General features: G+C 38.2%; 1 protein-coding gene across 8 annotated transcripts in view; it reads left to right on the top strand.

Annotated features, from left to right (window-relative positions):
- TTC21B (tetratricopeptide repeat domain 21B) overlaps positions 1-15,862 on the top strand; it is an 82,040-nt gene extending 66,178 nt beyond the window's left edge. The window contains exons 29-32 of one of the 8 annotated variants that reach the window (XR_004319898.1): positions 1,669-1,736; positions 2,924-3,170; positions 4,803-5,023; positions 14,806-15,862. Coding sequence is in view for 2 of the 8 variants with exons in the window: in XM_032479606.1 (XP_032335497.1) it covers positions 1,669-1,736; positions 2,924-3,001 (146 nt within the window). In the remaining 6 variants the exon portion in view is untranslated. Of the gene's footprint in view, positions 1-1,668; positions 1,737-2,923; positions 3,459-4,802; positions 5,093-14,415; positions 14,650-14,805 lie in introns of those variants that run through there. The other 7 variants (XR_004319900.1, XR_004319899.1, XR_004319901.1 and 4 more) reach the window with 7 other exon arrangements.
- Positions 15,863-16,384: the final 522 nt, after the last annotated feature.

Below are 16,384 nucleotides of genomic sequence, written 5' to 3'. Positions count from 1 at the left end.
TGGATTCTTGTAAGCCTGACTGGTGTCATGCAGCTGTGGTACATGTGTTCTTGCCATTTCTAGCCCTTTGTTTCCTGTAAAATTTTTCAAAGGAAATGATCTATCAGGTTTCTTTCAGTATGAGAACTTTGTGCTTCTAATAAGAGTGTGTGTACAGAAAAAAAACCCTGCTAATATTCGCATGGTGCTCTCAAATTTTTAAAAGCATTTCACAAATATTTCTTTTGATCTTTAAAATTACACTCAGAGAGAAAAGTCATTGTCCCCATTTTTTGGATGAGGAAACTTGAAGTTGACAGCTCAAGTGACTTGCCTCGGGTCTCAAAGCTAGTCAGGAAGACAGAAACCAAAATTTAAGTCCAAGTTTTTTTTGGCTCTAGTTTCTGTCTTTGTCATGACAGCTTAAGTTGTTTTCCTTTTTAAATGTCACAAACTCTTTTTACTAGTCCATTTTATAATGACTTTCTAATGATAAAGTTTACCTTTCTGACACTTACTGTTTTCATCTTGGACAGTTCTAAATGCATCTGCATGTGTGTGCGTGTGTTTGGAATACTACGAATTTTAGACAGTTCCTACTCCTTGCTTTTTACTACCATATGATTACATTAGCCAGTAATTATTTTCAAGCTTTTTTTGAAATTCTAAAAATTTGGTTCTTAAAGCCCAAGAGCAGCAAATTCCTCTTTTTCATATTTCTAAGTGGCAAAGCAAAATACTTATGCCACAGTGTAAAGTAATAGGTAATTAACATCTATTGAGTCTACTTTTTTTGTCTTGTTCTTAGTTTGCTTACTATTAGGGTATTTTTACAGGAGAACAAGCAGTGATCTAAGAATGTCTTAACTTCTAAATTGTCACTATTTGAAATATGACATCTAAGTATCAGTGATTATGATAATTGTTACTCATCACTGATGTGGGCATCTAATGACTCATGCACTGTCTTCTGAGCCCCTCTCCTGCCTGCCCCGCCCTCTCCACATGTACTCCAGGGCTGTTGGTTCCTCTGTCTCCCTCCACCACTGGCCTTTCCATGTGCAGTTCCCTCTGCCTAGCAGTGTTCTCACTTCCCACTCCCTTGGCCTACTTTATGCCTCATCCTTCAGATTTTAAGTCTTGCCTGACACCCACCTCCTCCCCCTCCAGGTTTCTTATGAGAGTGCTCCTTGGCCTGTACCTTTATTTCATTGCATCATCTCACTTTTCAAATTATTCATGTTCTAACACAATTACTTAAAGTACTTTCTTTCCTAATAGAATGTAAATCTCATGACTGTAGGAACCAGTTTGTCTGATGTGTTAAGTGCTAGGTAAATCTATACTGTGTAAATGAATAGCTGTGTTATCATTTACTGCCCTGTGATGAGTTATTACTACAATCTGAAACAAATGGGACTTTTCTGGTAATTTACAAAACCACATTTGTGGGATGGCCGTCTTCTAACCCAACTGTATATCCACTGTGGTCCTTTATTCCAACTCCATTTTCCTTCCTACCTGTTCTATTTCTCCCCACCTTCTATCATCTTCTCATTTCTCTCCATCCTGGTACAGTCACCAGCCTCCACTAAGTGTTCTCTCATATTACAGTAAGCAAACAAAGGAGGAGGCCAAGAAAAGATATATAAATAGTACTACATCATTACTGGCTTTTTGTCTTCACAGGATACAAACTGGCATTTAATTACCTAAAAGCCAAAAGATTTGTGGATGCTATTGACGTATGTCACCAGGTAACACTCAAATTTAGATTTCTTAATATTTTCCAGATGCACAGTCTCCTAATTTTAATCTCAAGATGTACATGAATGGAGAGGATGTAGTATTTTGGTTAAGTGACTTACCAAATACATCTGGGTGAAATATGTTTTCAAAGTTTAAAAAAGTTTGCCTCAGTTAAGTAAAACATGTTTAAAAAAGACATGTTTTTAATTAGGACTCAAATAATAAAATATTTGTCAATTTAAAGAAAGGCTCAAGGAGAAGCATGATAAATAAAACATAGTTGTTAAGTCGGAAGATGTTTGAGGATTGTTAGATTCTCCAGGTCGTTCAGGATAGAAGTTCTTACAATCATGTCTAAGTCTGGTCACGAGAGAATTCAGATTTATAAATTAAAGATGAGGTATTTTTGTCATTTAGAAGTGATTCAGTTTCATTTCTATAATTGATTCCTGACAAAATGGCCCCTTACTAAAATGACAAATATTTAAGTTACGGTTTTAAAATTTGCAGTTTCTTTATATATACATTGTCCTATTGATATTCCGTGTAAGGCATTTTACTAAACTATTGGGCGCTCCAAGAAAAGCTCCTTAGGAAAGAATTACGTAGTGGCCCTTATCCTGGGTGGCTGTATCAGCATCATTATAGTAAATACTGGGCCTCAGTGATAGCTATTGATTACCGAGTCTGTAAGGCAGCATTTCACATTAAGGTTAAGGGTGTACATTAATGTAAGGTTATACATTAGAATCATTTGTGGAGTTTTGTTTTTTTTTTAATGAGTATCTCCTTCTAGACTCAGTAGACCTAGAAATTTGTATGTTTCAAAATCATTCCAGGTAAATCTAATGTGTGCTCCTAGGTAAAAATAACTCTCTAAGGGTTTACTGAATATCATGCATAGCTAAATTTTAAAAAGTATCTTAAATCTATTGACATGTAACTTTTCTGTAACTTTTCGGTAAGGAAATAATTATATATCTATTTTCCACATACAGTATTCAGATTCTACCATTTTCATCTAATCACTGTTACTAGAAATAAGACATCACCTTAGATGTCACCTTTAAAAAATGTTGTTGTATTTGTAGTTAATATAATGAAATCTCGACTGTTTTGTAGCTCCCCAGTTCTTGGTAACTAAAAGTTCTAGTGCTCCTGTTTTATTTTGGTTTTCGTGTGTGTGTGTTTGCAGGTTCTTGAAGCACATCCAAGTTATCCAAAAATCAGAAAGGATATACTTGATAAGGCCCGTACATCTTTAAGACCTTGAAAATTATTTTAACTCAGTTTGTTGTTGAAGCAAGGAATCTGAGTTCTTGCAGTTCAAAATCGACTTGAGCTAATACTCTGCAATGGGAGCATACTTTCCTTTCTCCATCAGAGGCCGCTGTTGTGTATAAAGAGGAAGTGCTACGTTAGATGGATGTCTTCTGATGGAGGTGAATGAGAGCTGGTTTCTTTGACTCAATTAGGTACAGATTTGGTAACTTTGTGCTGAAGCTTATAACCCAATTTCTACAAAGAATATCTTGTTGAAATCTAGGTAATTAAGTATCCTATATGTTTTCTAAAGAATATTAGTTGTTTCTTTCAGGAAATATTTAAAATACTATTGTTCTGTTAAAAAAATTTTTTGTAACATTATTACTTCAAAGGTTTGAGTAAATTTCCTTGTAAATACTTAAGAAAAAGAATATATTTTTAATAAATATTTTACAAATTTATGATTTATAGTCCTCTTGGAACTCAAAAGGCCTGGTAAGTTTTGCAAACTCAAGGTAAGCTCCCCAGGCAGTCTGCAGTACTAATGAGTAGAAAATGTGACTTTCCTAGAAAAATCTTTTTGGAAAAGTATAGAGTGTGTGTTAGTTCAACAAAGAGAAGGGAAACTGATTGTTACTGCTCTCAGTGCCAATGTGATCTTAAGAAATAACCAGTACCTGAAATTGGTAAACCTTTATAGCAATATTTAACCTTAGCCCAAAGATTAGGTCTTCTGGTGTAACTTTAGACACTGTAACATCTGGTGGAGAATAGTTTTGATCAGCAGGGACTCACAAAGCACACCATGTGAAAGCAACTGCTGACCCCAATCTCCTTTACAGCTCTACCACCACCCTAGGAGAGCATTCTCACCCCTTTATACTGAATTTAACCTGATCTTCATAAACTCAGTTCTTAGCATTATTTCTAATATGTTGTCTACATCATTTTTAGTTGCCTTTAAAAATACAGTAAACAGTCTTCAATTTTAATTACATTTTCAATAAACACAGTATTGTGTAAAGAAGTATAAAGTCACTTTTCCAGGGGGGTACAGCTCAGTGGAAGAGTGTATGCTTAGCACACACAAGGTCCTGGGTTCAATCCCCAGTACCGCCACTAAAGAAATGAATAAATAAACCTAATTACCTCACTGCCCCCCACCCCCAGAAAAGTCACTTTTCCTTAAATACCTTGTATGTTTATTTCATTTGAACTACATTCTCTTGATCACTTCTCCAATTTTTCAAAATCCTTTTAAAATTCTGATTGTTGTAAAATTCTAATCAGTCTTATTTACGGCATTTCATGAAACTGTTTAATTAGAGCCTTTATGAAGCATTTTGTGTCTGTTAAAACACTTTCACATGTCTTACTACATTTTATCCTCAGAATCCTCAAACATAGATACTGCTATCCCTGTTTTACAGTTCTGGCGCTGTGACAGATTCTTCCTCTGTAATTCAGGGGAAAAAAGTCTCTCTCAGCCTGAATGGACCATCGTTAAGGACATACTATATCAGATTACCCTTAGTAGTTCCAGGGAATCTGTATCATGGAATGTGAGAATCATGGAAATTCGACAGAGAAAGCAGAACATCTGCTCTCCCAGTGGGACATCTCCACATAAGTTTCCCTCTCTGTGAAGTGAGGGGTGTGTGCATTTCTTAAGCAGCCACTTAGTCTGCCATTTATTAGATACTCTTCTAGGAACTTTCCTTAAATTGTCTTTGAATTGTCACTCAACTCTCCAGAGAAAGATTTTTCAGATAACAAGATGAGGCTCAAACTGTATGATTTTGTCCAAGGTCACAGAAAAATTGTCAGAACCTGGATTCCACGGCAGCCTTTCCCACGTTAAGATGCCTTCCATAACCAAGAGACGGTGTCTATAAGAAAAGTCACCTGCTCCGCGTCTGACTAGCAGATGAAACAGTGTTCTGTTACAGAGATGGCTAGGTGATGAGGAACAAGGCGAACGGAGTGGAGTGAGCAGTTCTTACAGACGTGCAAACTACCAAAGAGAAGCGTAAGTGAGGAGCGGTGGAGTGTCGCAGTTAAGAATGTGGATTTGAAGTCACACCAGCCTAGCTTTAAGGTGTGACTTTATTTACTACCTACTAGATCTTTAGTCTCTCTCAAGTTACACAGGCTGAGGATAATAACCTTCCTCAGGTGGTTGTTAAGAATTAAATGAGAGAACATACATAAAACCTATAAGAAATCTGACTCACTTAGGCTCTTAAAAATGAGTAGCTCTACTTATTTATTATAAGCCAAACAAGGGCAACTAGTAATTGCAACTGAGAACCTTCACAGAAGAAAAGAGACAGTGCAGATGAAGCTGAGATGCAGAGGACCAGTAAGTTCCCCCAGAAGCACAGCTGTACAGGAGTCAGGATTCCCACTGTCACCCTCCCTCGCTCCAGCAGACATTAAGCTGCTCTCTTTACATGCATAAATCTCATTTCACCCATCTCCAACAGACTTTCGCCCTACGCCCTCTACTGGAATTCTCTCCCCATGCTCCTCTCCCTTATCCCAGCTTCCTGGCTCACAAGCTTCCCTCTCTAGGCTTATTATTTCTTTCATCGGTTTATTGTCACCTCCTGAGAGGCCATGTCCATGTCCAGCCATCATGCCAGTCTGTACCGTATCACCCTTTTAAAACTATTTAGCATTTAGTAGTCTCTGATGTTTTTCTTGTTCACATAGCCAATATCGCTCATCCAGGAAAGCTGGAGCTCAAGCTGAATTGCTCCCTGAAGGAACTGGTGCCCACGGCAGGTTACACGAGTTTGGGTCCTGCACTGAGGATAGAGAGGGGAGGGACACAACGTGAACTGAAGAATTTCTGTGACTCTGAGGTCTAAATACCACCAGCCTCCCAGGAAGGAAGCAGTCACAAGTTCAGTGCACTTTGACCTTAGGCCAGCCAGTATGGTGAACTGGGTCCCAAAAGGAAATTGCTTTCTTCCCAGAAGTCAAGAACCTAGAGCAATTCTGGAAGGGTTTTATGTATGGACAGGTGAGCTAGGTTAAACTTTGTACAGAAAGGTAATGGAATCACTATGGAAACCAAAAGACCAGTTAAAGACTGGCAGGACTCATGAATAGCCTTATAACAGGATCATATAACAGTGCTAGTGCTGATAAAGTAGCAAATGCTTTTATGTTTTGCTTTTTGTTAGAAGCTTGGCAACAGGGCAAGGAAATTCCCACATTCATACTCTGCTGGTGGAAGCGTAGTGCAACCTTTCTGAAGGGCAACTTGGCAGTATGGATTAACATTCTGTCCTCTGATCAGGTAATCCCATTTAGAGAAATTTATCACAGGAGACATTCAGAAATTTTCTTAAGCTTTTTGCTTTTACAATTTTTTAAAGTGAAAAACTTTTTAGTTTTTCTGGTTATTGTCCAAACAATCAACATAAGTGAAGTAGTCAAATATATTCGTTTACCTAATAGCGGAGTACTATATAGTCATCAAAAACAGTTTTCAAAGATGTTTTTACTATTTTTTTTTAACTTTTTTCAAAGATTTTTAACTTAAAATTCTCACAAAGTAATAAGTGAAAATACAGGAAATATAACTCCGTATAAGATTAATTTGTAAACTATAAATAGACATATAGACAGATACGCACACACAACTGAATGAAACTAACCAGATTTCTAACAGTAGTTATATCTGAGTGATGAAGTATCAGAGCATTTTTATTTCTTTGCCATTTTTCAAGTTAACTGCAGTGAACACACTAAAAAATTAAGGATTTTCCCTTTTTTTAAGAGAATTGCTTTCTCAAACTTGCTTTTTTACTGACTATTTAAAGCTGTTTTGCTGAGCAAAGATAAGCAGAAAAAAACTAAACAAAAGCTGACATTCTTTCAACTCTTAACACCTCCCCCTTACTACTAGTGGTTTATACAAGATGTAATCTGATTCATTTCAATTGTCAGGAAAAGATGCAAGAAGTAGAAGACAGAGAAAGAGTCTGTGGGAAAATGGAAATAGGAAGGTGGTGCTAGCAGTAGCCAGGGGCGAGAAGTCTCGTCAAAACGAGTGAGGAGCCCGGCCCTGCAACCAGAGACAAAAACGAGAGCAACACCAGTTCTATGCGCTTCCCTTGATTCTAGTCACAGACCTTTAAGGATAATCCTACCAAATATAACTAAGAAGCCAGAGGAAATAACTGAAGTCACAGAGGGCCACAATGTGTGGTTGTGTAGTGTGTGTCCTAGATGGGGTGACCTGGCTGAGGGGGAGCAGAAGCCGCACTCTGGGTCTCACACCCTCAACTCTGCCCCCTTGGAGGAGGAGGATCCCTTACTAATTTGAACAAAATTTGGATGGAAGGTGAGGAACTAGAGACAGGGAAGAAAAATGTCTGCCTAGAGGGCTGAGGGTAAGGGAGCAATAGAGTGATGGCTGCAGGGGGATCTAAAAGGTTTTAGTTTTTCAAGACAGGAGCTACTTGAGCATCTTGGAATACTGATAGGAAAAAGCCAGTAGTTATTGAAGGTATAAGACAGAATGGGGTCCAGGGGGTGGTTTAGAAAAATTAGAGTTCAATGAATATATATATGTTCATGTATAATTGAAAAATTGTGCTCTACACTGGAATTTGACACAACATTGTAAAATGATTATAAATCAATAAAAAATGTAGAAAAAAATTAGAGTTCAGAGAGTTTTGTAAAGGGAGTAAAGGAACAAAATAACTGCAGAAGGAGGTATTACACATAAAGGGGGCCTCAGGAGCCCTTATGCTAATTGGCTCCAATGATTTTATAATCATTAAAATGGCCGTTGACCTAAAGGCAGTACCACTCCTTCATATGCATGGAATTTGGGGGCCTTAGTGTCCCTTGGGCTGTGAAGTATTTTTCACTTACTTCCAGGTTCCTGGTTGTGGTTGCTGGAAGTCGCCTGCCTGATTAGAGGGGGTTACTGTAACATCATAAATCATAGTTATGAGCAAAAAAGTGTTACCCACCTTTTAATACTCTTCTTAAGAACCAGATGTTTTCTAGAGAAATGCTTGACTCTACAGTCTGCCTTACAGTGCACATAAATGAGTCTGGCACACTGCCCATAAAAGCAACTTGATCCCATAAATGAGGAAGGCTGAGTAACGAGCAGGTTCTAAATGACTTCCTTCCGAGTGGTATAACCTTAGAATCTATGGCAATCTTTAAACCAGGCTGTTTTCAAATAGTGTGTATGTTATTTTTATATTTCTTCAAACAAATTCTTTTGGCAATGTAAAATAAACTCTGTTTTTAAAAAAAAAAAAGTGTATTTTAGGAAGGTAATTACTATTTCAGTTTCCGCCAAAAGCAGGCTAGTTTTATTTTTAATGGGTAAATGATGTAAGAACCTGAAAAAAACAAAAAAACAAAACCACTTGAAACACTAAGAATAGGGCTGTGAAGTATTAGGTAGTATCCTCACTTATAATGGGCAGTAAGTCCTGTTTCACAGGTAGAGTAAACTTTCTGAAAAACACACTAAGCTTAAGAACTATTGGAGGGGGAGAATGTGCTAAAAATGCTAGGCAGTTACATAAATGCTCTTTTCAAACAGTTTAAATACGTGAAGTTGCTCTAGTCACTGAATGAAAACTCCAACATACACTTTCTTGAAAAATTAATGTGAAAAATTGGCTAGAAACTTAAGTCACACATTGCAGAGGCTAGTTTGAGGGGGATACAGGGGTTGGGGAAAGACCCAGATACTGAGAACACCCAAGAGCAAAGTTAAAATGATGGAACACATACCACACAAAGAGGCCAGGGGAAGACACAGAACCAGGGAGATGTGTGTGATCCTGATGGCACTTCTCTGTGCTAACCACTAACTCTGCTGTCTCTTAGGAACTGCGGTATCTGTATGTGTTAGGTTACTGCTGTTTGCACAGATTTCCTAAAAATGTAAATATTTTAGTTCCAATAAAATTGTTTTTTTCCACAAAAAGAAAAAAAAAACTTTTTTTTTAGACTTTTTCATTTGGACATCATTTCAGACTTAAAGAAGTTTTGTAAATAAGAAAAGCACCCACATGCCACTTACCCAGATACTGCTAATACTTTAACTGATTTGCTTTATCATTTATGTCTTCTGTGTATATACAGATTTTTGTATATAAATGTATACACAGATATACACACCTATACATACCATGTTTTCTCTGAACATTTTGAGAGTAAGTTGCATACATCGTACATGCCTCTGTACTCCTCAGTACTTCATTGTGTATTTCCTGAGACTAGGGATATTCTCCGATACAATCACATTTCAGTCATGAACTTGAATACGTTCAGCATCGATCCTATACTTCTAATCTGCACTCTTTACTGCCAATTGATCCAATAATGTCCTTTATAGCATCTTTTTCCTCCAGTTGGGTTCCATTCTGGGATTGGGCATTACACTGACTTGTTATGTCTCTTTAGTCCTGTTTAACCTAGAGCGTTTCCACAGCCTTCCTCTCTTCTTTATACAACAGCCATTTTTGAAGAATACAGTCCTCTGTCCCCCTTTGTTTTTTCTAGTAGGATGTTCCTTTGTTTTGGGTTTGTCTGGTATTTCCTTAAAACTCAACCTGAATTGAGCATTTCTGACCATAATACTATGTAAGTGATGTGGTGTCCTCATGGTATCACATCTAGAAGCACATATGTCCATCTGCCCTCACTGGTGACATTAATCTTAATTACACAAGTCAAATTTTCATATTATATAGTTATTTTTTCCCTTGCCCCTATTAACCAATCTGTAAGGAAACACTTAGAGCATACAAATATTCTGCTCCTTTAAAAATTTTCCCTAGATTAGCATGATTCTTGCCTGATTTAATTTTCACCATGATGATTATAAATGATCATATTCTTATGTCAGCACTTTCTCCACATGTTCAAACCAGTCAGCCCTTAGCATTTAACTATTAGCAAGAGCCCCTCTTTTGATTATTATTTCTTTACTTTTTACATATCTAATTCATCTATTTAATATCATGTGTTCATGAATTCCTATTTTTTCCAATGGTTCATAATTCATTAATGCCTTTATTTTGGTGCTCAGATGGTTTCAGATTTGGCCAGCAGGAGCAACTTCAAGTTGGCTCCTTTGGCGTCCCTTTTTTTTTTTTTTTTTTAAAGCACTTTCCTACTTTTTAGCATAACAAAATATCCCAGGTTCAACTTCTAATGACCCTGCCCCAGCCCTGGAATCAGCCAGTTCTCCAGGGAGCCTTGGCATTGGGACAGTGGCATTGGAGATCAATATCTTAGTGCTAAGTGTGCTCACTGCCACTAGGGTGAATTGCTTCTAAACGCTTTCAACAAACAGAAGACATACGCACATATGTGCACTCACATACATATATATGTGTATGTGTGTGTGTGCTCACACGTATACATACATACAGAGCTATAAATACACACATACTGAAATTTGTTTTAGGAATCACAAAATTACACCGGTTCACTCAATTCAATTCAATTTATCGCCGTAAGTTTCTTATGTTCCTGCAGTTTTCATCTGTATGCCCCTTTCACAGTGAGACCCTGAATCCCAGCAATGTCAACATATTTGTTCATTTCATCAATCCTATAATCCATCTAAAATAGTTTCAAAATTGCTTCACCACTCATAACAAAAAAAAAAAAAAAACCCTACCAAAAAGAACTCAGGATTTGTCTCCCCACTTCTCCCAGCACCACCAATTTTGATTGATTTTTAATGTTGATAAATTAAACATATTTTAAAATGTTACCATAAGCATTTCCCAATGATATGAGGTATTTTAAAAATCAAACTAAATAATTTATTGCTGACAGGAGGGTGCGCTCTGCTCCTTAGACCAGCTTTGCAATTTCCTTCCAAATAGGCATCTACTTGCAAAATAAGTACCATCCACTCCCACACCAACCAGTGTCATATTAATGATGCAGTGGCAGGAAGAAGAGTAGGAGACTCTGGAGCTTAAGCAAAACATCATGTGCTGATTGAGAGTTGAGATTTTTTTTTTAAGTATGTAGTAGATATATATCATCATAAATGGATTTTTTTGTTCGCCTTTACGTATTTTCAGACCTTCTGCTGTGATAGTTTACATGGTGGTTATAAACGTCTCTAAAAATACAGTTAAGAAAATTTTCTTCTTAGATTATTCAAAATACTAATTTCTGGTTTATAACAACTAATAGCATTTTCCCCTCAACCTGCTTTTTCAAACTGCTGCCTTTTTCGTTGAGTAAATCCTGCTGGTCTTTACTTGAAAAAGTCAGATTTATTTCCTTTCGTCTTTATTTTTGTATTTATGTTTTATATCTATTTTCTGGAGTCCTACGGCCTCATAAAATGATTTTGAATAGCAGAGATGATGGGGAGGTCAGCTATGTTAATTTCAAAGCGCCCCAGTCTTCAGTATGAGGTTGCCTAGCAACCCCCTCAGGCCTCCTTTGTGGATGCGAGGAGAGGAAGCAATTCTCCTATACACTCTCAAGCCGAGATGGTTTTATAAAGTGAAAAACCTTTTGCAGAGGGTCCAGCACAACCCGTTTCTTCTTTTTTGCCCACTTTGTGCACTTCATATATGATGAGAGAAATATTCCACCCTTTGATGCCTTAGATTGATAGAGATATAAAACGGAGCTACACACGCTACAGTCAAACAGTGGAAGTGACCTGTATCCCTATGTTAAATTGAAACACATTAATTAAATCTCTCGTCGTCCCTTTTTTTCTCACATGAAAGCACGCTCTCCCCTCAAGTTCTAAAAGCCAGTTATGTTAAATGAAACTGCAACTGCCTGCTGAGCATCAGTTACCATAGCGACGTGAGGCGGGAGTGTTTTTATCCTTAGGCACAGGATGGCTGAAGTGTGTTCAGCCTAGGGACTCAAGCAGCACGCTGACTAGAAATCAGGCATCTGGGAAGAAACAGCTCTATTCCCTTTTCTCTGTACTAACTTGAAAAAATAACTACCCCCTCTGCTATTCCTCCAAAGTTATTAGCTTTTTAAAAGTGAACTTCAGGGGGTGGCAGAAGTGCCCTACCTTCGGGCACACAGGAGAAGGGAGAACAATGACACATGGCAGCAAAGCCCACGTGAGCAGCTGAGCCACGCAGAGAAGAGTGCTGTAGGAGATACGCTGCCCTTTCAGATAATCGAAAATACACAGCAAAAGTAACAGCTAGAAATCCATGTATTTCCACATTGTAAAAACACTGACGTCCAAAGTTTTGAACCATTTATGATCCCCTGACCTTATTTTCTAGGCAGTCGATGCTATTCAGGAGAACATTCTGATCCAGATCAATACCAGTTTGTGGAGAGACTTCATAATTTATAGTCAAATCAGGTATAAGGCTACAATGAAACACTACTCAGCCATAAAAAATTTTGAATAAAATAATGCCATTTGCAGCAATATGGATGGACCTGAAGATTGTCATTCTAAGTGAAGTGGGCCAGAAAGAGAAAGAAAAATGCCATATAACATCATTTATATGAGGAATCTAAAAAAGAACAATAATAAAGACACAAATGAACCACTTATTATTTATAACTAAGATGATTGATTTCTTGAATATGTATAAGCACATTTGACTGTCCTTTAGATTGGATTACCACATTCTGTTGATTCTTATTTTGTAGTTGGCTTTATTCCTTTGATAACTATGTAAGTTTAAAAAGCTAAAGCTCTCATCTCTTCTTAGAAACAATAAGTAGTACATATATGTAAACTAAAAAGTGCAGTGTTACTGTATATATGTATTTACATGCAATATAATGTGTATGTGCAGTCGAACCGTAATAATTCTACCTAATAAAACTGAAAAAGGAGGGAAAAAATAAAAAAAAAAGTTTATACATGACCCTCCAAAGGAGCAGTCTGAGTTCCACAGAAAGGCTTATTAATACAGGTGATAGGATCAGATTAACTATCAGAAAGGAAAACAAAAAATACTGCAAAAAGTAAGAGATAGGTTGTCAATTTGTCAGTATTAACAAGAGATGGGCTTATTTTCTCAAATAAAGACAGTATGTGGGAAAGAAAAATCAGGTGTAAGGCAAAATGCTTTGAGTCATCCTCACTTGCCTCCAATCATGGCTGATGTAGAGAGGCAGGATAGCACAGTGGGCTTTGGCTTAGCATCCTCTGCCACTTATCAGCAGTGTGATTTGGGGAAAGATCCTTATGTTCTTGGCGTCTCGATTTCCTAACACTTAAAATGGGAGAAAACATAAGACTGTCGACAGTGTGAAGTAAGAGAATGTCGGCAAAGGACCCGGCATTAATACGGGTTCAAATGCTGAGCGCTGTTGTTATGAATGTGGCTTATCAATCACCCATTGCTTACTGAACACCTGGCCATGCTCGGCATTGTGCTTGATGTGTGAGGGATACTGAGTTTCCAGCAAAAAGAGGGCAGCCAAGTTTGAGGGTGCCTACTACTGGTCATCCACCTTTGGGGCACTTCAATTTGGTACATCATTCCCACCAAGATTCTTTCCATATAGACGTACTCTTCGTGGGTCTGTCTCGAGCGCCAAATCATGAGGGAAAAGTCTCACTGCTATTTTACAGCTAAATTTTTCGTTTCTACTCAAATTGACGTTACCAGCACCCTCAGTCACCATATTCCTCAGACTAGACAGTGCCTTCCACAGGCAAGGTTAAAATAGTATGTGACCACCAAAGAATGCACTTCCAAAAGAGCTGCCAAACTGTTTTCAGCAATGAAACAACATGGAAAGTATATGAACTCCCAAAGTGCCTAGCTTGGGCTCTCTTTTTCTGGCAACAGTGTATCTTCTGGTGTTTACTAACACATCTTTGACATAATTCCTAGAAAGCATAACTTCCTAAAATTCAGATCATGTAGTCTAACCCCTTTATTTTAAACATAAGTAACAGAACTCAGGGACATTGACTAATTTATCCAATTCATATGGCTATATACATATACATATATGATACTACATGTATATAGACATGCACACATATACACACACATATATAAAGAGAATGAGTAAGTTCTATAGGCTTTTTTCCTATTTATCTCAAAGTCGATCCCAAGCTCCTCATTATTAATACTGATTACAGTTTGCAAGTAACAGAAACCAACATAAGATGGCCTGAGTTCTGTGCAAATTTCCACAGATCATGGAGGCTTACTAAGGTCGGCCCTGAAGCTAAAAGACAGGAAGCAGCTGGAACTGGGGACTGGAATGCGGGCAGGACTGTACCTCTCTGCTGCTTTGCGCATGTCTGTATTCATCTATCCACCCATTTACTAATTCAGGTCATTCAACAAATACTCCCTAAAGACTGATTCCGTGCCTGCACCGCACCCTCACTGAGCAGACGTGTCCTTCAGCTCACATTTCACTCTTCCCGTGTTACAGGTTTGGCCACATGCAGAGACATGCACAGCCCCTCAGCCCCGACCTACCTGACTCTGCTGAGGAGGGAGGCCACCCAGTGAAACAGGTCACCCGGGTCTACCTCTGTGGATCAGAAAGTTGCTGGGCAGACAACCCCAAAGGCTCTACTACAAGCATGTCATCTGATCTTTTGCACCTCTCCCTTCCCAGGACTTAATGCAGTATTTAAAAAAAAAAAAAAAAAAAAAAAAAAAATCCTCAGGCACTAGCATAGCTGACCAAAGGCATTAAAAAGCACAAAGTTCAGTTAAAAAAATAGACAAAAATCATTCAAGTTCCATTAATAAAATTATTTTCAATGTGGTGAATTCTTCAAAATCCTAATTCCTCCACCTGTTTTCTTTCTACTAGATGTCTGAAAAACCCAAACCAGGACATATCAAGGGCTGCCCTACTTCAGTGTTAACTAGATTTGTGGAGCCTGCAATGCTGAGAGTCTCAACAACTTGATAGCTGCCTAGGACAGAACTTTTCCAAATCAGGGAGGAAGCCACCATAAAGACCCGTGCTTCTCCAAATCGATTAGTAAGCTGTGTCAAAGAGCATGTTGATATATGGCAAGACCTTTGATCTTTATATTCCTTCCTCTGTGCAAGATGGCTCTTATATTTACGCATTATGTTATTACCATGTGAAAGGAAACCATTAATCATTATCCCAGCTTGTGTGAAAGGCAGGTTGATACTGGGAGGGGAATAAATCAGGCTGGACCCATTTAGCTCTGATGTATTCCTTGTTATGCTCCCCCATTAAGTGTCCGGGACTCCCTCTTTCCTGCCGCTACCAGCCCCAACCCCACCCCCACCCCCCTCCTTCCTTTTCTCTCGCTCACATATGTCCTGGGGCATCGTGAGGTGAGAATAAGTTAGAAACCAAGCAAAATTTAAGGAAATCAATAAGCATCATTTCTTCAGAGAGGACCCGTACAAGATGTCTGCTGATGGAGTGAAATCTTCAGAAGCAGCAGCCAAGAACAGCTAACTGAGCCCCCAGGGGCAAGAGATGCTCATTTGGATAAAAGTGAAGGCTTCTCAGTGACATCTCTGCTCCTGTGAGAAGAACCACATCTCACAGCACACACTTGGGCAAGAATATCATTGCAAGGTTGCTTGAGGTCCCATCTGCATAGCTATAACCACCCCTCCTGCCCCTTTGCCCTCACCTGTCTGTTCACATATACACGTTGCTTTCCTCTCTCCTTGTCTGTCCCCATCATATAACCCCTTCCTTGCCTGGAGTGAAGCCCTGCTCTCTTCTGTTTCTGTTCAAGATATTTTCTCAATGCCCTAAATTATCTTATCCTGGCTTCTACCCAAAGTATTTTGTCCTTTCCTATAACTAATCTAAAAAAGAAAATCTCTTCAATATTCAGATTTTTTATAATAAACCTTGATGGCACATTAGACCCAAAATCTAATCAACAACAAGAACAACAACAACAAAAAATGTCTATTTTTGCTCAAATGCAGGAGGAGTTTAAACTCCCAACTCTTTGAGTGAAGCAAGGAAAGAAGAAAAACAGAACAGTTGGTTCTGAATTAAGATTTTAACAGGAATGAAATATCTACAATTCAAAAGATATTACTAAAGAAGCAGAGAAGTGAAAAGTGTGCTTTAAAGAGTTCCTGTCTCATGCTGGCCTTCTTATATCAATCATTTCTCTCCTGCTTTCATGTAGATAGTTGGGCGCTGCCTGTCCTGGACTTCCATCTGTCATCAGGAGAACACAACCATCTGGTGTCAGAACAGATCATCAATCCTTCCACATATCCAAGTTATTTTTTAATTTAAAAAAATTTAAGTGAGAAGCTGTTGTTAAATTCCTCTGGTGGTTCTGTCCAATTCCTGTTAGGGATCTATAACAACTATGTGAGTGGTGCTGTGATGTCAGGGCAGAAACACTGCCCTAGAAGTCTGTATTAGTTTCTCA

Source organism: Camelus ferus, chromosome 5 (genome assembly GCF_009834535.1).
Source record: "Camelus ferus isolate YT-003-E chromosome 5, BCGSAC_Cfer_1.0, whole genome shotgun sequence".
In the NCBI taxonomy this organism is placed as follows: Eukaryota; Metazoa; Chordata; class Mammalia; order Artiodactyla; family Camelidae; genus Camelus; species Camelus ferus.
The sequence above is the reverse complement of the archived record's forward strand: the minus strand, read 5'-3'. Positions and strand labels throughout refer to the sequence as shown.